Source organism: Bombus flavifrons, chromosome 13 (assembly GCF_040668555.2).
Source record: "Bombus flavifrons isolate JBK064 chromosome 13, iyBomFlav1_principal, whole genome shotgun sequence".
Classification (NCBI taxonomy): domain Eukaryota; kingdom Metazoa; phylum Arthropoda; class Insecta; order Hymenoptera; family Apidae; genus Bombus; species Bombus flavifrons.
In genome coordinates, this window is record NC_138454.1 from 8,696,045 (window position 1) to 8,716,991 (window position 20,947).

General features: G+C 41.4%; 4 protein-coding genes across 11 annotated transcripts in view; 2 read left to right on the forward strand and 2 right to left on the reverse strand.

The window, feature by feature from the left end:
* LOC138186002 (uncharacterized) overlaps positions 1-14,494 on the forward strand; it is a 29,988-nt gene extending 15,494 nt beyond the window's left edge. For 3 of the 8 annotated variants that reach the window (XM_069125416.1, XM_069125417.1, XM_069125418.1), the window contains exons 3-7: positions 6,667-6,890; positions 10,369-10,530; positions 11,423-11,681; positions 11,776-12,069; positions 12,161-14,494. In XM_069125416.1, the coding sequence (XP_068981517.1) occupies positions 6,667-6,890; positions 10,369-10,530; positions 11,423-11,681; positions 11,776-12,069; positions 12,161-12,375 (1,154 nt within the window). In that variant the 3' untranslated portion in view covers positions 12,376-14,494. Of the gene's footprint in view, positions 1-1,414; positions 6,891-10,368; positions 10,531-11,422; positions 11,682-11,775; positions 12,070-12,160 lie in introns of those variants that run through there. The other 5 variants (XM_069125412.1, XM_069125413.1, XM_069125419.1 and 2 more) reach the window with 5 other exon arrangements.
* Positions 14,495-14,554: 60 nt separating this feature from the next.
* Positions 14,555-15,271, reverse strand: LOC138186021 (cytochrome c oxidase assembly factor 5). Its single transcript, XM_069125474.1, has 3 exons — positions 15,136-15,271; positions 14,932-15,033; positions 14,555-14,602 (listed from the first exon to the last, which is right to left on the reverse strand). The coding sequence occupies exons 1-3, from the start codon at positions 15,241-15,243 to the stop codon at positions 14,561-14,563; spliced, it is 252 nt and encodes an 83-aa protein (XP_068981575.1). The 5' UTR covers positions 15,244-15,271; the 3' UTR covers positions 14,555-14,560.
* A 113-nt stretch (positions 15,272-15,384) lies between these two features.
* On the forward strand, positions 15,385-17,780 carry LOC138186016 (lysM and putative peptidoglycan-binding domain-containing protein 3). The gene is made up of 3 exons (XM_069125462.1): positions 15,385-15,522; positions 15,687-15,897; positions 15,969-17,780. Exons 2-3 carry the CDS (start codon positions 15,691-15,693, stop codon positions 16,503-16,505), a joined length of 744 nt encoding a protein of 247 aa, XP_068981563.1. The 5' UTR covers positions 15,385-15,522; positions 15,687-15,690; the 3' UTR covers positions 16,506-17,780.
* Positions 17,312-18,708, reverse strand: RpS11 (ribosomal protein S11). Its single transcript, XM_069125473.1, has 5 exons — positions 18,630-18,708; positions 18,247-18,372; positions 17,952-18,157; positions 17,613-17,759; positions 17,312-17,415 (listed from the first exon to the last, which is right to left on the reverse strand). The coding sequence occupies exons 1-4, from the start codon at positions 18,639-18,641 to the stop codon at positions 17,636-17,638; spliced, it is 468 nt and encodes a 155-aa protein (XP_068981574.1). The 5' UTR covers positions 18,642-18,708; the 3' UTR covers positions 17,312-17,415; positions 17,613-17,635.
* Between the last annotated feature and the right edge of the window lie 2,239 nt (positions 18,709-20,947).

The following is a 20,947-nucleotide window of genomic DNA, read 5'->3' on the forward strand; positions in this document are numbered from 1 at the left end:
TACAAATAAGGGCGTTGTTCGTTAGTGCCTCGTAGTAGAATACGCCAGTAGTCGGACCAGTAGCGCAGCCCGGCATTTCTTCCTCAAGAAACGTGATACTCCATCGTTCGTGAATAGAACTAATCAAACTGCAACGTCTATGAAATTTCTCGTTTTTCTCCCGAACATTGTTTTTGTTTATTCCACTCTCGTTTTGTCTTAACGTTTATTTGCAAGAAAAAAGATCCCTTTTATAAATTATCGATCGCTTATCGTCGATTCGAGCTTCGCTAGAGATCCTTCGAACATCGTACGGAATCTCAGAATGTACAACGCGAAAACACAAAATAGTTCGTTTCGTTTGAAAACCATAATCTTGACGAAAGGAAGGTCTGTCGACAATCCGCATAAGTCGAAGGCGATGGCGAGACAGCCATCCGGCAAATCGAAAGCTCGACTTCGGACCCAGGTCCACAGGTTCGATCGAGTGATTCTCTTCTCTGTACACACAAAATCCGTTTCACGGAAACGCCTTCATAATCGACGATCAGTTACTATCAGCCATTCGATCTTCCATAGTAAAACCGTTCCCTGGGGGTGGGTCGCGCTGGAAATTAGGTAACGAGGATATAATGGTCGGTATAATCCGCGGCCAGTTCTTCAAATACCGATAAATCTGATGGTGATTCTTTATCACCGCATAAAGTGTTGCCAATTTGGAAAGGAGTTCGTAAATTTCTATAAAAACCATGCTATTAATCAGAAAGATAATTTCGGTTTAATTCGGTTTAAGTTCGAGTAAGAAGCATTTCCAAATTTTACCAGTATACGTCGTTTTCGTCGTGTTCACTGACTCGTAAATGGAGATTCCAAGACGGATGAAAGGACTGTTGCCAAAAATGCGACGGCCGCGATTTTCGTCGCTATCGAAAACCCGCTCTTTCATTCAGACTGGTGCAGTCACGCTCAGTATTCTGAATTATAGCGACATTCTGTCATCGTAAATCTCGCGAAAGGGAACCAGTTTCGTCGGTAGTTCGATTACTTCTAACGCAGCTTCGCGCATTCGTGAAATTTGTACGTTAACCAGAACGGATCGAAATCATAGAGAGAATATCGCAGGTTTGGAGTTGGGAAATTGGTCGTGTTTTAAGCTGCCAATTTTTTTCTTTTTGTTATTGCATATCGTTCTCTACGCAGCTAAATTTATATGGAACACTTGTTGATCTTTTAATTCCGTACCCACGTTCCTCTCGAGTTAACGTAGTTTCTCTCATAAGCGAGCAGAATTCCTGTTATAACTTCGATAAACATTTTTCTTCGATACACGTATCGACTATTTTCTCTTTTCTTCCTCCTTGTACAGCTGGAGACACAGCAGGTTCGCAATAACAGTTATTTCTCACGTCGTTTTGCTCCAACGAGACACCGTTTGTCGCCTGAAACAAATTTCGATGTTTACGATCGCCACGTTCTTCCAACGATTATCGCGCATTTCGAGCATGTACCAGATATCAAAAACGTTGAGCACCGAGAGGACATTTTACATTCTCAATGAAACCATGTCACGTACCATTTTCCGTGGTTAAAATTGGTATCGCGTCTCAGGAGAAGTCGCGAATGTTAGAAAGTTCGCCATGTTCGTTGATGTAAAGAAATTATTACCATTTCGCGTGATCGTGTTAGTTCTCGCAGTTAGCAGTTTGTAACAAAGAAACCTTCGACGAAATCCTTCGACTTTTTCGCCGATGACGCTAAATAGATTCTAATAATATTCGCGTAACGAGGTTAGTTAATTTTTCGAAGTGGCAGAGGTCCAAAAGAATTGTGTTCTTTCATATCTAAACTTTCGACGTCCTTTTTACAAAAGGATAAAATAGCGAAAAGAGTTTTCCTTGGTGCGTATTATCGATTTTTCTCAAGATTCGCTGCGTTCGAGTTTTCGATAAAAACCCGCACCCATTTTGCCATCGAGAAAAAGAGCCGTAGAAGCATTCGCGCAACGAGCTCGCAACGTTGCTCAGGCGCGTCAAGAACCTCGGTTATTCGCAGTCCTGGCGTGTGTCGCGACGCCTCGTGCTCGAGAACCAGTGCCAACCGAAAGCGGTTCGAACTGCGATACCTCGCAAGGAACGTAAACTCGATATTCACAGACGTTTCAAAACCCATGAGAATAACTTTATACACGCGATTATCGCTAAAAGGATCGATAATATTAACGCGTCGCAAGTGTTCAAATTTAAGAACGTTTTCCCACGTCGCTTGCGAAGAACGCGTAGTAGCCAGGATGTAGGCAGACCTGGTTCACGCAGTCAACGACGCGTCAACTATGGCAACAAACGCTATCGACGTTATATCGTCTCGCGTTTACAGGCAACGCTAGTATTTTTCAAGAAATAAGACACGATCCAACTTGTAGTATTCCACAAAGGCGTCGGAACCGATCGGAGCACCCAACGCTGATCGAAAATTTCGGAGCATCGGCTAACGAAAGCGGCGCAAAAGAGAAGTCGGTGGAGCGGGCAGGCAACGCAACGTCATCAGGCCTGGTCAGCGTCGCGACGCCTCGTGCACGCTCAGTGCGAGGCTGTCGGTCGCGTGGCGAAGCTACCCTCGCTCTCCGGCAAGTTAATCGACGAGGACACGTGGGTCGCGCGTCAAATCGATCGATCCTATCCGTGATCGAGCTTCGACGGAAACACAGGCTGAGGCAACACGGTGTACATACGTGCACGACGAGGAAGAATCACGGTGACCAGGGTCGGAGATAACGAGCGTTGGCTGACAAAAGACCTTGACGCTGCGCGACACACACACACCACCACCACACCCGTCCACCCGTGAATATTTCAATACAGCATCGATCTAGCGCATAGCCGACACACGTGTGTCTCGCGATCGCGACTCTCTGTGTGACTTCTCCGTTTGATTTGTAACTCCGCAACTCGGTTTACCTGTGTGTCGCCTGTCCGTCAACCACGCAGCGGACTAATCAGCAGGTATTTCCTCGTCAGGACAAGTTCACCAACCAAGTATCTCGTCATGTTTTGTGAATTGTGGCGTGGAATTGTTATGGTCGAACGAACGATTAACGGTGCCACTCTGGGCTCGTAAATGTGCTCGTGCATCTGTTCCGCTGTGTTCCAATCCCTATAGACCGCAGTGAAGTAGACCCGTGTACACCTGGACAGCCATTCGACGCCTCCGTTCCTACTTTACCTCGAAATCCTAGTATATAGCTATACGTACGTTGATCATCGAGTTTCACGATCATCGACTCGACTATTCTTGTTTCGTGTTTACTACAATATATTAACAAAGTACCGATTGCCAGGAATCTTATCCTTCTGGTTCGCTGTTTTTACACGCTTCGCTCTGTATTTTTGAGTAGACGTAGAACCAAATCATAGTAGTAAGATTAATGTCAGTAAGCTGGTCCTGCTGACTCATCCTGTACGTTTTTTGAATGCGTTAAATGTAGCTGTTGGAAGGTTCAGCGTGGACCATGTATGACGCCACTGAACGTCTTAACGATCGTTCTTCGTAGCCGATAACCGATAATTGTTGCTTGCTGTTCGCTTTCCATGTTGAGAAGGCCGGCGTGTATGCGCACGGTGTCTTTCTTTGACAGACAAACGAAAGCAACCGAAGGTGGCTCTTCGTTACGATCGCGATCGTACAGTCGTGTACCTTTTTACTCATAGCGAAGCGTCGAGCTCGAACAACCTCGAATTAAGTCGCGGCCCCTTCTTAACTCTCGACTTGCACGAAAAAACACGGTTCGTTTTGCCTCGCGACTTCCTCCAACCTAACGTTGTAACGCAACGTACCGAACTGTTACCCATCGACCGCAGACTAGTTCGTAAAACACCGCGCCAAGTTCTAGCAAGAAGAAGGTCCTTCGTTCGCGATGCTCGTTACTTCTGTCCCAGTTGAACGGAATTGTAAGATCGAGCGTAATCGCGCGTTTCGATGCTTCTCTTTTGTATGCGCAAAAGCTAACTAGCTCGCAATGTCAAAGGTATTTTGTCCGATGGAGCATAAGGAATACGCGTTTCGCGAAGAAAGGGACTCGATTCTCTTCTTCGCGCGACGAAACATTCGCTAAGGAGACTTCGTAACTTCGTTTTTAGAAAGTCAAAGGGAAACGGACGAATGCTGCTTCTTAAGGAGCTAAATGTTTTGATTAAAAAATAGAAGTTGTTCGCCATATATCCTTTAACCTATTTGCAATGACAGCAGTCGCGCGCAGTTTGTAAGACAGTACGAAGTACGACAGCGTTTAAACGCGTAACCCAAACTACGTACATTCTCGCAAAAACGGAATAACGTTTATCTGTTACGATTAGCATATTCAGAGGCAAAGTAAAAAACGTCCTCTCGCGAGCGAAAAGAATTCCGCTTACGAAGGATTCAACGTTTGAACTCGTGTAATAAACTTTGAATCTTCCACAACGACCTCGTCCCTATCTGGCACAGTTTTCAGGAAACATGAAACGGAATCTTCGACTAAAGTTTGTCAATTTCTTATCCCCAGTATCCTCGTTTCGAATAAATCGGTCTTACACGATCGACGAAAATTATTCAAACAGCTGCAACGGATCGAACCTGTTAACAAATATTGTAGGAGCCAGGTTCGCACAACTACGATCGACGTTGCAGGTCGAGCCGCAGGTATCGAGCTCTCGAACGCCTCTGCCGTTTCCCGTTTCACCGACTGCGCCGTAAACAGCGAACGCTATCGTGACAAGACAGTCTTCCTCGCGGCTGCGGCAGATCAATCGAAAGGCTCGAGTATTAAAGTCAGCGTCGCAGGGTAGGCCAAACAGTCCTCCCCTACCATGGAGGGCACGTCCGCGTTGCCTGTACTTCAACGTCACGGGTCACGACGTGTCGCGACGTAGTGTTCGCGTCGCGAATACATCACGGTATCAGGAAATCCAATCACGGTCTCTCGATTCGCTTGGAAATCGTCGTCTCGCGATACTGGAAATTTCGTGAACGATTCGGTGCTGGTCGAATGACGCGTGAGACGGATCGCGCGAGTTTCCGACGAGTTTCGACAGGCAAACGAGGATCGAAGGGTCTCCGTTGGATCCAACATATGGGTAACGTGTCTTTATTAGAACGTAAACGAGGATCCGCGATTCTCGCGTGACACGCGATACCGTTATTGCCGAGGTGTAATTATAATTCTAGACCTTGAGATTTGTTGGTGAGCTAAATCGAGCGTGGTTAGATCGTCTTCGCGGCACAGGTTGGCTCGACCAACTTTGTAAATCGTTGCGTTCTTCTCGTGATCTCATTCCGCATGATCTTGGGCTTCTTTCGCTTATGATCCGACGATACTTGGGCGAGGGCGGGAAATGCTAGATTCAGGTGGACGTACGATGGTAACTCGCCAACTGGACGGAGAAAGAGATCGGGAAATTAGTTATCTTGGAGCACGCCAAGCAAGGCGGTAGGGCTTTCGATTAAACGAGATTCGTGGCGCGTATAAACAGTCGATGTAATCGCGTTTCTTTCAGCGACCGAACTCGAGACGAAGTTGTCGCGTGGCTACCGTGTCGAAAGAAAAGTAGAAGAAAAGCTGTGCATGACGCTAGTGGGTAATTCCGAAGGACGAGTAAAGCAGCACGAATAAAAGTTTACGCTCTGCTGATGATTGGTTAGACACGAGAAATCCTCGTTTCCGAAGTTCGCTGGGAGAACGACGAAAGCGACGGCAAAGCGAATCTATTCCTCTTAACAAACGAAATGACTCGAACGTATCAGAATGCGTTGAGTTCCTTCAAAATTCGGTCCTTTCCTAGTTAATCGCGTTTCCTCGCGGCAAGTTTTCGAAATCGAAGGTTCAACGAACAAGTGTAATCGTTCAGATCGATCGTTGTTCTCGCGACCGAGGCTCGACGTCGACGGTTCTTTGGCTTATCGAAAGAATATCGATGAGAACGTGCGGGTCTGGACTCGTTTCATTCTCTCGTGAAAAGTGAACGAATAAAAAAAAAAGAAAGACGTCGGAAAGTAAAGACGGAAGACACCGGAATCGCGTACGGGGTACTAAGAGAAGAAACACGGTTAAACGTAGGGAAGCTGCCTAGGGACGCTTTCGTGATCGTCGAACACCGTCACCACCACCACCGGCGCTGCTTTCCATACGCTGTAGAGCTCCAAAAAACCAACTACTCCTTGGACTTGAAAACATCTCGAAACAATTACATCGCTCGGTCACCACGTGCTACGGTGAACGAAAAACAGATAAGAATAAGAAAATTAAAAGCAAAGTAAAGAAAAGAGAATAAAACAAAGTAGCGGGAAAAGACGCGAGAACCAGACGTTCCTCCCTGTTCGTTACTTGTCTTTGTCACATTGTACCTGTCTGTTTCACACACTTGTCAGTCATGAATCTTATGTTCCGCAAGAACTTCGGCGAGAAGGGATTCGGTGGTGGTGGAGGAGGAGGAGGAGGCCTGGAGGGTCGAACGACCCTCGGCTCCGTTTGCGGGCCGACGAATTTGGGGTACACGGGGACTCGATTCGGCGTGGTGCGCGGCGCCGGCCAATCGGCCGTCGGCACGCGCGCACCGATCCGACGCAGTAAAGAGTTCGGCTACTTTCCCTCGATGGGCGATCACGAGCACCAGGGCTTCGGCTACCGGACTCATCTGTTTCTAACGCCACCGACAGGCGGTGCCCTCGGTTCACCCCCCGAGGAACCCACCGAGAGGTTAGGTCCACCGCCTAGGAAGAATTCCGGTCCTCATCTGATTAAATGGGGTGGTGGGGGAGGAGGCGGGGGCGGTGGATCGGGACAGGGATCCGGAGCCGGGGCACAGGCTAGGAGGAAACAGACTCAGACCGCGCAGCAAAAGGATTCCTCGGAACCCACGACGCCAACCGCTTCTAGACAGGTAGGTGAGACTCTTGGTCAGAGATTTATTTTCTTTTTCATGTATTTTGTCGCGTTCGCACATCGCTAGCTTTACATTTACCCAAATCTAAGGATTTGGCAATGATTTAAAAGGTAAAACACACGACCGGATGTGATATCAACGATGGTCGGAGACGACGTGACTCGAGTTATTCCTCTAATCTCGTCGGTCTCCGATTTGACGGAATTTTAACGCACAGTCGTCGCGTCGATGCGATCCGAAAGATCGATGCACCTTGGCCGGACGTGTGATCGTTCGTTCGTGTCTAATCAAATACTTCGGTTCAGGTGTCAGCAATGTAGGTTAAATTTAATCAACCGCCCTCTCAAGCCGGCAAACTACTACCAGCAACGAGCAAAGATCCGTGGCAATCGTAGAAACCTAATTCCGATCAGTGGCCACTACACGGACGACGATTTCACGGCGGAACAGAGTATCGCAGACGGCGTATATCTACTCCGTGGATTTTCCCAACGGGAAAACATCGACCAACTGAGCGAGGATCGAACGTTGGCGCGTCTCGCTGAGAATCCCGAATCCTTATAAAACGAATGCCGATGGAAATCGTAAATCTTGTTTCGTCTGGTCGACGTATAGATGCGCAGTTCGATGACGAATCGGGGACACGATACGTAGCGTTATCGCGCTCGATTAAAGCTTGTTGCTCGCGTTCGAGGACACACTCGACATAAAACGCTCAGCCGCGGAAACGGCTTCGCGGCGTCACTTCTTTTCCCTCTGATACGAGCATCGTCGAGAGCTGGACGGTGTTGTTCCGTTGCAAATTACACGCTTGTAACCCGTTCCACGAACGATACAGAGACTCCGCGAATCGCTATCGACGAGTGGCTACCTGAAACATGGCCAGTCCGGACACTCATGACGATATTTCAATGGAAAGTACACGCCCAGAGTTGGATGCACACGGACACACGGAGAGTACGGGGCAGTCCGGACTGAAGCACACGCGGGATAGTTTCGCGACCCGGTGGAATTACGGAGGAAACGAGGGGGCCATGCACGGAACGACCCGCATAAACTTACACCTACGCTATCCTCGTGGCCGGCACGCAAACTCGCTATCTTATTGCACGCCAAGGCGGATCCTCGCGACGTACCATAAATTTCCTGCGAGCCGCAGCCAACTCTGTTCGATATCCTGTGCTCATTGTGCTCGTTCCGCCCGAACCTTTCTCCATCGCACCCGAATTCCTCAATGGATCGCTACACTGGATGCTTGTGTCTATCGTTGTATTCTACTTTTTTTTCAAGAGAGCCGAAAGAGCGATAGAGAAATGTACGGAGATCCCTGCGACGCGTTGATTCGATCGACGCGGTTGCGGACAGAAACAGGTCTATCTGTAATTTAGAAGACGAATAACATTAACCAGTGTGCAAGATATACTCAATTTAAAAAAGTCGCGCGATACGCCGCCTGACGCGCGTTAAGCTACAGAAATAAAAAAAGGAAAGTTTAATAAATTAAAACACGGCCCACTTAAAGGCGCGTTACGGTTGGTTTTCATAGACGTTTGGTCGAAGGACAGCAAGTTTTACGACTGCACTCGGGAAAATTTCGAAATTCTCGGCTGAAAGTTTACCGCCGTGGAACGTAAAGCGGCTTGCCATCTTTTAGACAGACTTTTACAACGGCTTGGACGGAACGGCACGTGAAGTCGGTACGCGTACAACAGGAATATAACGTTGCATACGAACTCGACTCGGTTTCGATCCCGTGAATGTAAATGTACATCCGCAACTGTAGTGTCTTCCTTCGAAAAGTGAAATACGCGAACTGTACGAGACAAAATGCTTTTTACGTGTCGGCAGAAATTTATCCGGCAAATGGACAGTTTATCGAACGAGATCATTCGTAGTTTTGCATAATCCATTCCCATTTTTTACTTTCATTCTTCGTAATGTTTTAAAAAATATTTCGAAGTTGCCGAGGGGGAAAGATATTTTACTGTGTCGTTAAATCCCTCTAATGAAGATTCTTAGCTGCAACGGCTACCAGTATGTTGGAATCAATTTCTAAGCGAACTATGCTCGTACTGAAATCCTCTAAAATCAATGGGACCAGTAGAAATCCCGGAAAAAAACACACGAATCACCTTCTCACCTCGTAGCTTCTCAGCTCGGACAAAAGAAAATTTGTGGTCTCTGCGTGTCCCGATCGATAGCCTGGCCTCGATCTTGAACTTTAATTATACATTTTACGTTTCGACTGCGTGGCTCGTTGTCGTCAAATAATTTCAATTATCAACGCGCCACGTGTGTCAGGTAACGTTGTGGCCAGTTGGTTTCATTGCAATTTGCGTGGGGACCCGATACAACCAACCCTCGCTGCATCAACGTTATTACTTGATACTATTCAGAAGAGAAGGATTTCTCATTTCGTGTAATGTTTCTGTATGAATCATCGATTGTTCATTGAACGTCATTTCAATTCATTGAATTGTTCATTAACGATGCAATCTGGAAGATCTGCACGAATTATTGCAGATTGCTATGCGACTATAAAATATCGGCTTTCGCGAACATTTTATAGACACAAAGAATTAAATTAGTTTATAGTCGTAAGAAGCTAAATTCTTTGAAATTCAAAGATATTCGATAATGGTTAAAGCCGCGTAGTATAACACGCGGAGCAACCCACGACTTGTTTCTATTTAGTCAGCTTGCTCGACTATCCTGAATATCGGCGAAAAGCGTTCGCTCCGTTGAAAATGCCGTGCCGTTGTCGAAAATGTCGGGTTTGGTTAGTAGCGTTTCGCTTGTCGCCATAAATCACGGTGAGGTTATCAGACGAATGGCTGGCAAACGGGGCAACAAGGAAAGAAATCGCGTTAACCTACATCGTGAGACGACACCGGCAACTTTAACATTCACTTGTTACTCGAGGGTGCTGTTAAAAATGCAATCGACTCGAGCTTAACGTGGAAACACGAATAAACACGAGGTCGTGTTGCTCACTATTGCTATTTATGATCGGTACAGAACGAGTATGACAACGGTGATGCTGCCTCGGCATTACCAGCAATAGCACGATTAACGATTTCGAAAAACGGCAGGATTATTACGTTTGCTTCATTGGATGTTTGATCTCATCGTAAGAAAGATGAAAGTGGAAAAAGACGGAATGGAGCTATTGCTTTGTTCGACGTTAAGAATATCAAGCCTTTCAGCAGCGATATTTTTGGGGGGTAAATTTTGTTTTATCGGTTAGTAACAACGAAGACACACCTTTTCCTCGAACGATAACTCGCTTACACAGTGGCTGCATGTACAAAATGCTCAAGCTTTGGAACAAGAAGCCGTATTTTAAATGCGGGAACTCGTATACATAGTTGGAGGTAACTTTTGATACGAGGCAGGCCAATTCGTTGGGATGTACGTGCACGAGTCTGTGTCTGGTCACCAGAGTTAATTATCCCGAATTGTATGGCGTTTGTAGGTTTCCTTTAGCGGTAACCGAGCTTCCGGCGCGTACACGCCCCTGGTGGTTTCCGGAAACAGCCCTCCGCGTGGCGAACCAATCTCCCTGGCCACCTTGGACCGCGACTGTTTCATCATTCCCCTCGCTTCTCTTGAACGTTTTTTACCAGCGGGAGTACCGGTACGTCATATTAATTTCTACGTAATTAATAAATGCACCAGACAACCTTCCTTCGCACGAATGTTTGACTTTTTATGCAATACGCCTGTAGATTCGCTCGCTTAGGCTTAAGATCGTATGGGATTCGTTTATTAATACCACGACGGCGTAGCACTATTTTATTGCTTGCGAAGATACTAACAGAATTTTCTTAAAATCGTCTACAATTCTCTTGTGTCGTTTCTTTTATGTCGTTGTTACCTCGAGATTATCCAAATCTGTTTTAACATGCACTTGCGTTTCACAATAGCATCTTTCGTAACAGGCAGCTATGCAAACATCTCGCATTGCGTCTGTTTAACATCAACAGCTTGTAACAACGCAGTAACCGACCGACCGGAGCTTGGTAAAAAGTACATGTATCCACATCGATCGTTTGTTCCTGGGCAAACAAAATCTGCAGCTGGATCGTGAAATAATCCTATCGTGGTATCAACGATCGTATCAAGGTCGAGTGAATACTTTTAAGTCACTCGAACGATGCGCACGAAACTACACTAATCGGGAATGCACTCGTTAAAACCAGAATACTCGAGTTATTGGCCTTAGTGTCTCGGGGAGCAGTTACGACCTTGCTGGCACGGTCTCAAACGAGTAAAAATAGACAAAAACTTACCCGTTGGGGCGGAGTACAACAAATGTCTGATGAACGACGCATCGCTTTAACGTAAATGACGCGGGTAACGCATTAAAAATACAGATTTATGCGTTGCTCTTTGCTCACTAAGTTTCGGACGTTGTTCACTTCTCCCTTTTTTTTTTTTTTTTGACTATTATCGCACGTTAACAGTAAAAACAAATAAAACCAGGAAATTAAACGAAGCAGATAATTAACCCTTATTCTCGATCACAGATTTATTCTGACTCGTTTCAGCACGCACCAATCGCAGACAAAAAAAAGCCAGGAAGCCCTCTGTCGGTTCTCGAAGTCGAGGACCCGAAGCAATGTGTTCTAGCTCATTTCATGACACCTCTGGAGCCACTGGATCCTGTGGTCGAATCTCCAGTTTCTCAGCCCTTGGTCCTGCAACGGGATACCGCGGCCGAATTGGTCGCTGAAATTGCACCCTCAGCTTCCCAGAGTATTCTGCTTACGAATATGGAAAAAAATGGTACGTAATTTGACGATTGATCGTACGACGATCGATCAGTTAAATTTCGAGGAATTCGTGATTATAGTCAAGTATAATTCTTGACCGATTTCAGCGGATTTTCCATTCATCACGTACTACTTGATAAATAAGCAGAATACGGATCCAGTAGACTTCTACAACGAGGTCCAATGCGCTGCATTGAGAAAGTTCGATCCTCGAGATCTTCGATATGCGGCCAGTCACACGTTGGATCTGTTTAACGAGGTAGCTACCATAGCGAGACCGCCCCTGGAACCACCTGGTGTCAGACCACCGATTCCGTCCACTGGCTACATTGTCTCGATTTTTAAGGTGTTCGAGGGCGACGACGGTCTCAAGTTTGAGCAGAACTGGCTCTACTGGACCGGTACTCTGTTCATATTTCTTACAATTCTGTTATATTTGAACGGTCATGGTCAATGTTGATGACGTTGTTTTTCATGGTATTTATATTCTAGGTGCCCGTATGATGTACCGATATTTGCCGAAATCGGTGGGTCTGAGACGAATCACACTGCACAAGTCCATGTCGCAAGGTGACAAGATGTACCTCCTGATCTGCGAATGTTCACAACTGCAAGACAATCTCTCTGCGGCGGCGATATTATTGCCAGCGCTACGCGCCCGTTTATGCGGCTACACTGGTCTCTACAGACCCTCGGTGTGCTTCTGATTCCTCAGGAAACGCTGACCACGCGCCGACAAAGTCACAACAGTACAGCAGAACAGGATTACTCTGTAAAGTTGTTCGTTTCCGAAGGGTGGATTAAATGAAAGGCTGGCCTGTGTCGATTCGTTCACGTTGCATTCGCGCTACGACTAGAGTTTGCGATGTAACGTGGTTTGTAATGATTGTCGACTCACTAAATGCAATATTCTTTAGTCGATAGGGGTTTCTTGATCTCGAGTATGACCAGAGGATTGATTTGATCAGCGAAAGACATAGAAACGTAAAGGTTTATGGTTACACGGTAACCATGCGTATAACGAGGGAGATTTTCAAGGCTCGTTTCGTTCAGTCGTAATAGCAGCCTCTGCGATATTGGTAGTCCGCTTTCTGTACGATACACTTTGATCGTTTCATGAATTTTCCCGGTTTTATAAAGTCACTTATTTTCTTATATCGCACCATCTACCATCGTGGTGTAACGAGTCCCGCGTGACTGTAACGCGCTACTCGCCACTTTACTGGAGCCGTACTGCCGACGTTATTACGAATCTCGCAATTTTACGAAACGAGCCCTTCCTTTACCAGAGTTCAATGGCCAGCCAACTGGGAGAGAATCGGAGATCTATTTGTCTCGTGATCTCTGGTCGCAACGAAATGGTAAAAAATATCGTTAGAGGGAGGCACGTTCGTATACGCTTTAGAGAAATCTCGATGATAAATCTGTACGCTTCGGGCTGCACACCCGTCTAGCTACGCCTCTGGCCAGTTTGTATTTTTCGACTTTACATATTTCATCCACCGTTTTATGCGAGCGTTCGTAACGCTCGATAACGAGCGCAACTTGCATGTACATAACATAGAGATTTGCGAGATACTTTTATTACTATATCGACGACTATCGATTAAATCGCTAACTACATATCATATACATGTATACTCGAAAAACTGTGATATTCGAACGATTACCGCATATATCACAACGAACGCAATGAGGTGTCGCGAATCCTTCTTGATAAAAAAGATACTCTTTGAAAATGCTACACACTCTTTTTCGAGGTCAGTTAGAGAAGAAGAATCAAACCTTGACGTGGTAGAAGCTCTTCTGGTTGAGGGCATTTTGTAAACATAATCTCCATATATCTTTTACTAATTGCATTCACACCTTTGATATTACATATCCTTGCCTGGATTATCGATACTCGCGGGTTTTGATTGCAGCTGACAGGATTCACGAATGAATTATGACTTCGAAGCTGAAACACCGAAATCGATCGATAAGATCGTCGTTTAACTTTTGAATTTGTATTTTATTCGTCTTATTAACGATGAAAGGGTAGAGATCTCCTGCGTCTTTTTTTCGTTGGGAGAAATAAGTAGATCGATCGAAAGACACGGAAAAAGCTTATATCAGATCTTTCTTAGGTGCCCGTAGAAATTTTAGGATGAGGACGAGTAGTGTGATTCGGCATTGTAGTACAAAAGATGAGAAAACAAAAGATAAAAACGTATAGTCAATATACGCTTGTTGCATACAGACAATAGCTAGAACGATTGCGCAGGCGCGATCTATTAACGTAGATTTTTAAGGATTCGACGGCGTATGACTTATTAAAATACGTCTCTTCGTACTCGCTGAAACAAAAATGTGGAACAAGATGCCCTTTAAATATAAGACGAACGAACAAACAAACGAGAAATAAAAAAACTCGCGATTTTACTGTGATCTCCACGTGTATCGCGACTGAAACGATACACTCGTAAAAATACATGTACGATTGAACGTGGCTTAAAGACCGCGTGTGACTGCGTGTCTCGATTATGTGAGGTGTGATTGGTTTTGTCTCATTAAAGAGAAACGCCGTTAAATAAAGATTCTTTGTCTGCACAAGTTTGTTTACGAGAATACTTTTGCTCCCACGTGGGAGTAATGCCTCTTCAGGGTAACTTTCCGATCGTATCAGAAAATCGAGTTCTATTCGCAGATCCGATCACCAGATTCTGACAGTTTCGTCAGACAAAAGTGAGATTGTACGATACATTGATACTTTGCGATTATGATAGGGTTTACTATATCGTGTACAACGAATAATAACGAAATACTAATAAATCACTTCTAATATTACATCTTACAGACTGTATAACATCGCGTCCGTTCCTTTTCTTTGTTTTAAATTTGTATAACTAAGTATTAGACGCCTTTAGGTCCTCTGAACCTTCGTCTGCCATCAATCTGGAAAAAAAGAAACAAGTTAACTAGTTATTTGTTTATTCTATTTATTTAACCCTTTGTGAGTACATTTTAAATCTTTCTGAAAAAAGAACATAGAGAACATATGCTTATTTTATAAAAGTCTATTTTTTTTTTTTGTATCATACTCTAATATGTATTTCTTATAAGGTACAATTAGTAGAAGCAACATTGGGATACATCATGTTGGATGTATTTTATTAAATTAACATACGCAGCTATATATAAATAGAAAGTACATGGTATATAACACGCGTAATCTTGCTTAATGAAAAAAATAATTTCCGTCGAGTGTAAAAAGGTATACTTACAATTGAATGTTTGCATTCGAAAAATGTTTGTCGCAATAAGTAACATTCTTCAGGGACAGACGGATCTCTGCTTACAAGACAGTCTTTGGGAGTTCGTCTTTGCTATAATATAATAAAATAAACATATTATACATAAATTTGCATTTTATTTTGTACCATAAATGAAGGTTAATTTAGCCGTAACTGCACAATTTGATAACTCACTATTTTACAACAATCCGTTTCCAACAAACACATTTTTAAATTTGCACGTATGCTAGCACATTTGGATTTGTCTTTTAAAGTTTCGCCTTCTTCTAGGTATTTAATCATCCTGTAAGCCACATAACACGGAGTAATTTCATGTGAATTTGCTGTATGTTACTACAAAATTCATAACAGAAACCCTAACCTCTCTTTATGGTATGTGCGTGTACATATAATGTATAGACATATGCATGACTTGTGCAAGGAGTTACATCTCGCGTACGATCGACACAAGATTTAAATAGCAATCATGTTTTGAAATGTCGTTCAGATTTGAATGATATAACGAGCAATAAAAAATAATAAAGAGAATTTGAGAAAAAGAAAGAAGCGTGAGGCTGTGAGGTAATAAACAATTTTGGTAATCGTAGATTATCGTTTGACAGACCACATATGATATATTATATATTGGAATATGACTCAATAATGTTTCCCTCGGAAATTCTTTTCTGTTACATTTTGTCTTTATGTATTCACATTTGTGTATATGGCAAAGCAATTTCTTTCAGACAAATGGTTTATCAACGTGGAAATCAAAGGGATGGTTCCCCACATTATGTTTTTTTGTATTCGGATGATGAAAATAGTGGAGACGAAGAAAATATTCCTTTACAACAACGTAACAAACCTACATCATTACCACGTAAAGTGGAAGTTATAAATGTTCCACTTAAATCAGAAGATACATTACAAGCATTGGCATTACGGTATAGATGCACGGTAAAGACACAAAAAAAGATCAAAATCAAGAATAAATTACAATGAACTCAAATGGGAAGTTCTATTTTTAGATCTCTGAATTGAAGAGAATCAACAAGATTCACAAAGAGAATGAAATACATGCAAGACGGTTCATAAAAGTACCTATACAACCATTTTCTTTATTGACCGAGACTTTAGAACAACATCAGAGTGGCCAGGCAGATAGAAGCAAAGTAAGTATGTCCAGTTCTGGTGAAGAGACAGAAAATACAGTAACAAAAGGTCCATTATTAAATGTGATAAAAAATCCTGTTGTAATCGAATTGCCAAAGGCAGAAATTAATACAATTATATTAAATTCAGTTTGTGAACCTCTGTCATCATTCAATAGTGGTAACTCTTTAGAAATTAGCAATTCAGAATGTGACCAATTACTTACCTCAGCAGAGAGTAACACAAAAGACTCTCATTTAACAGAAACATTTAGATGTTCTGGTGATGATTGTGGATTATCCTGGACACAACTTCTTGGTTTTTCTTTATTGTTAGGTTTTGCAGGACCTATTATATACATACTTTATATAGCCGAATTTTCATCCAAAACTCATTCAATTACTAATCATTAGTTAGATTTCTAACAGACAAGTGGCTGTTATTATAATTTATTGTACTAGCAACATTTACAGCAATAATTGTAGTTATAACTTGCAATAACAATCAATCATAGGTGACTATGTTATTTTACACAAGTGAGATTGCATTAAGAAGTAAAGCGTGTCATTACATGGCTAGCAAAAATATTTTACAAGAAAGTAGTAAGAAGATATTATTTTATGATATTTAAAGTGTATAAATGAGATTTTTTAATTATGATATACAAATAAGAAAAATCAAGAAATAATATTAAATAGCACAATATATAGTGCCTTTGTGATTATCTGTTTAATACAATATTGCGGTAATAATCGTGAATTTTTTCCGATATTGTATTAAACATCGTGCGTATAAAAATACGAATCGCCAAAGCTATTTGTAATGATCTTGTACAAAAGTGTTAATGGATACATATATATCCTTTTTAAGTTCTGTTAATGTTTTGACGATTCATGTAATATGAAAATATTTGATATTGTATCAACGTTGTTAAAAAAAAAGATGTTGATATTATGTGACAATTGTGATGCACTCGTATATTGTATATTGATAATTATAATTAAGTATATAATGTAAAGAATTCTGTTCTCTTGCGACAATAAGCATGTTATTAAGCAGCTTTGAAATTATGTAAAAATTGTTTTGATAAAATGTCTTTCTTGTTGAAATTTATAAAAATATATTTTTTAACACGTATTTACGTCTTACTTTATAACGTTTCAAACGTGTTAATTGCAAATTTATAACACTAAAATAATATTTTGCGTAAATTAAGAAGTCTTGTATAGAAATGTTTTTATTTATTAATTTGTAACATTATAAGATACAAATGAAGATGGTAATTTCTCTTCCCTCTTCTGTTCCTGTCAATGTCAACCGCCCCTGTAAGGTATAAAATAAGTGTAAAATATCGAGCTTTGTTTTAAAAGTATGTTGAAATTGTATTTTAAAGATCTTCAGAATACGATGTAATGTCGTTCAATTTAATAAATTCAGAAGACCGTCGTTAGTTTCATCACTCTACATTTTCGATTTTTTTTCTATTAACATATAAAAAATTTTTTAACACCATCACTAACCATAGCTTATGAATTTTATAATCTTAGAATTTCTTGAAACTTTTCTTAGATCCTGTTCCTTTAGAAACCTTCAGAACATTAAATCTGACTGTCTTACTCAGAGGTCTGCATTCTCCAATCGTTACGACATCACCAATTTCAACATCTCTGTAATAAACAATGAGAATATATATATATATATATATAAAAAGAGATTTTTATATATGATAAATACAACATCCATTCTTTCTCAGAAGACGAATAAGCTGCTTCAATTTATAATTCAGAAGACCGTCGTCTATATCATCACATGTTTTTAACAACTTCTTTAAAATAATGAAGAGATATATAGGAACTAACCTGAAACAAGGGCTCAGATGAACACTCATGTTACGATGACGTTTTTCAAAGCGGTTATATTTTCGGATATAATGAAGGTAATCCCTACGTATGACAATAGTCCTTTGCATTTTCATCTTTTGTACTACACCAGTGAGAATGCGTCCTCTAATAGAAATGTTACCAGTAAATGGACATTTTTTGTCAATGTAAGTTCCTTCCAGAGCCTGAAAAATGATATTAAAAGAAAAATTACAACGCATTCGTTAAATATTATTAGTTTCTATTATTTTTTTCGGTTAAATTGGATAGTTACTTCACGTGGTGTTTTGAAGCCAAGACCTACATTGCGGCTATACCGCATTGGCTTCCTCCTTTTTGGGCCCAGACCTTTCTTACGGTTAAGAAAGATCGTGGGTTGCTTCTGAAACGCACGTTCACTCTAAAAGCAAAAATACAATTCATTATTACACACGTATGCATATGACAAAGTATCCTGAATACTCAGTGCATTCGAATAGTCTAACCACGTGCAGCGGTTATGCTATCAACTTTTTTGTAATATTTTTAAGAAGTCAACTTTTTGCTCCGATTATTAACTACAACGATAAAATTGATTGTGTGACAATTATGGTTAATAAATAATGAAGGTGAATGTAAAAAAGATACATATTGTTATTGTTAATATCGCACACGTACCTGATCAGCCATCTTGTTATACTGAAAGAGCGATCGAATCCGGAAGGATGACCAACGTCATTTTCTATCGTTGAATTTCCAGTTGTACCAACATTGGGAAATAATTTGTCATTTGAACGATCTACGTCCTACTTGGTCCTACGGACTTGAATTTTGGTTTTTATATGTAAGTAGTACGACGTATTTCTTTATTTTAATCAATTTCAACTATGTCACCTTAATTACTTGAATACGTATTTATTATAATTAGTGTGTATAATGTTTTGAAAATCTATATTTGGTGAACATTACGTCTTTATGCCGCGATGCTACTTATGAAAAGCAATTACAGCTGTATAACATTATATTCGTTGCTGTAACTATAAAATTACTATGTAGTATTCAAATATTTTGAATATTTTAGATAGATTTCTTTTCAAACTACAACTAGTCAAATATATTCAATATATTTCATAATTTACATCAATACAATATAATTTTTGGTACATGAAGTTAAATTCACTTGATAGCTCGGACACGATGATCAATCGATCGATCGAACTACAGATGGAAATCGAAACCGTTACAAATTGCAACTTGTTGCAGATCACAGTGGTCAGCCGTGAAGATTGGTTTCGTTTTTTTTGCGGTTGTGCGTAGGTCGTGGATAATTCAATTTGTTCGAGTTGACGCGCAAAGAGACATGTCGTTCTATACCACATTCCTGTGTTTACAACGCAATTGCGGTGAGTGAATTTTTTTGTTTATTCGTACAGCATTGAAACGGATTGATACTTTGTAAGCTGTAAATGTTACTGCTGCACTGCGGATGTGCAACAAGGTATAGAATGTATTTAATATGCCAAAATATACAGAATATCGAGAGTAAAGTACACGTTATAACATTAAGTAGGTGAAACAAGCTTTTATTCCATTTCGATATAGAATTTCGACAAAAACCCGCAGATTAATCATGGCATTCCGTAACGCAAATTTTCTAAATCTTTACAATTTATTAAATTACAAATATCATTTACATTTGTTGGTTTCTTTTTTGTAAATATTTTACGCGCCAAATTCGGTTTTCTCGGTGCTGTTTAGACTCTATGTCGTCAGATGGCAGCATCACGCAGCTTAAAAAGGAAATGAACGAAATCGATATAAAACCTTAAAACGAATGACAAATTTTTGGCGAACGAGAAGAACATTTGCAATTTTATTAACATTTTCGTTTAACGAATACATATTTATCGAATCTGAGGTAATCTATTTCTTCGATCACTCGTTTCCCCCCACCCCACCCAACGATACAACATTCCTCGAGCTCTGTAGCATAATAATAATTTATACGATTCTATAAAAAATCAACCATAACCTTGAAATCAATCACCTTAATGATCTTGAATAAAATCTCACGAACTTTATATTTTGTTAGGTCAAAGCGAACGATCGTCTTACTTATCGTTGGATACAAGGGCATGCTTGAATAACACAGATACCAAACATTACGTTTTCTATTACTTTCTTAACAGTACGATCGGAAAAAGTAGTCGTTTCGTAAGTGGAAATCAGAACCGCGAGCTTCCACTATCGCGTCACACGTCATTGCCATTGTGGGAATCGATCGAAACAATCACAATGTCATTGCTTAAACTCTCCGCATATTGTCACGCTTTCGTTGATCGGCTACGGCTACACCTTGGTTACCATTCTATGATCAGCGCGGTGAACGGCAAACCGCGATCCAACTAATTTTCCATTCTCGTTTCTATTTCATTGTTGCATTTCATACAAATTGCCGCAGCTCGTTTAACGATGCTTATACAATACAAAATAATAGCTGTTTCGATTGCTACGACTCGTATTACGGTTTCGCTTTAGATTTATTACTTAGAATCCTATATCCGGAGTCGATTCTCAAAGCCACGAAAACCGGTCGTATCTTAAATTCAAATTCAACTTGAAACTCGAATTTCAGATTAAAATTTCAAATTCAAATCTAGGTATTGCGAACGTTCGCGAGCTGCAGATCGAAATTCGAATTTCAAACGAAACAACTGGCGTAATTCTGTTCGCATCTGCCATAGAAGCTTGCGTATTCGAACACGTGGGAGGACAGGACATTTCTGATAAGCGAATGCTTTTTATAACAGAAGTTTACTAGCTATCCTTACCATTTACTATCCAATACTTGCATCCAACAAAGAAGACGTAATATTTTTCAACGCATCGTTTCATCCTTATTGCAAGTACATCGTATCATATTTATACTTGTAATGGTTGAAATCGACCTAACTGAAATCTATTTATCTTCATTAACATGCCGCGATCGTACAAGT

Coding starts and splice junctions, on each gene's coding strand:
- LOC138186021 (XM_069125474.1), bottom strand. CDS start 15,243: ATGATTAAATACCTAGAAGAAGGCGAAACTTTAAAAGACAAATCCAAA. Junction 15,034..15,135: donor AAACGGATTGTTGTAAAATA/GTGAGTTATCAA, acceptor ATTATATTATAG/CAAAGACGAACTCCCAAAGA. Junction 14,603..14,931: donor TCGAATGCAAACATTCAATT/GTAAGTATACCT, acceptor CTTTTTTTCCAG/ATTGATGGCAGACGAAGGTT.
- LOC138186016 (XM_069125462.1), top strand. CDS start 15,691: ATGGTTTATCAACGTGGAAATCAAAGGGATGGTTCCCCACATTATGTT. Junction 15,898..15,968: donor CATTACGGTATAGATGCACG/GTAAAGACACAA, acceptor TTCTATTTTTAG/ATCTCTGAATTGAAGAGAAT.
- RpS11 (XM_069125473.1), bottom strand. Junction 18,158..18,246: donor GCTTCAAAACACCACGTGAA/GTAACTATCCAA, acceptor ATCATTTTTCAG/GCTCTGGAAGGAACTTACAT. Junction 17,760..17,951: donor CATCTGAGCCCTTGTTTCAG/GTTAGTTCCTAT, acceptor TGTTTATTACAG/AGATGTTGAAATTGGTGATG.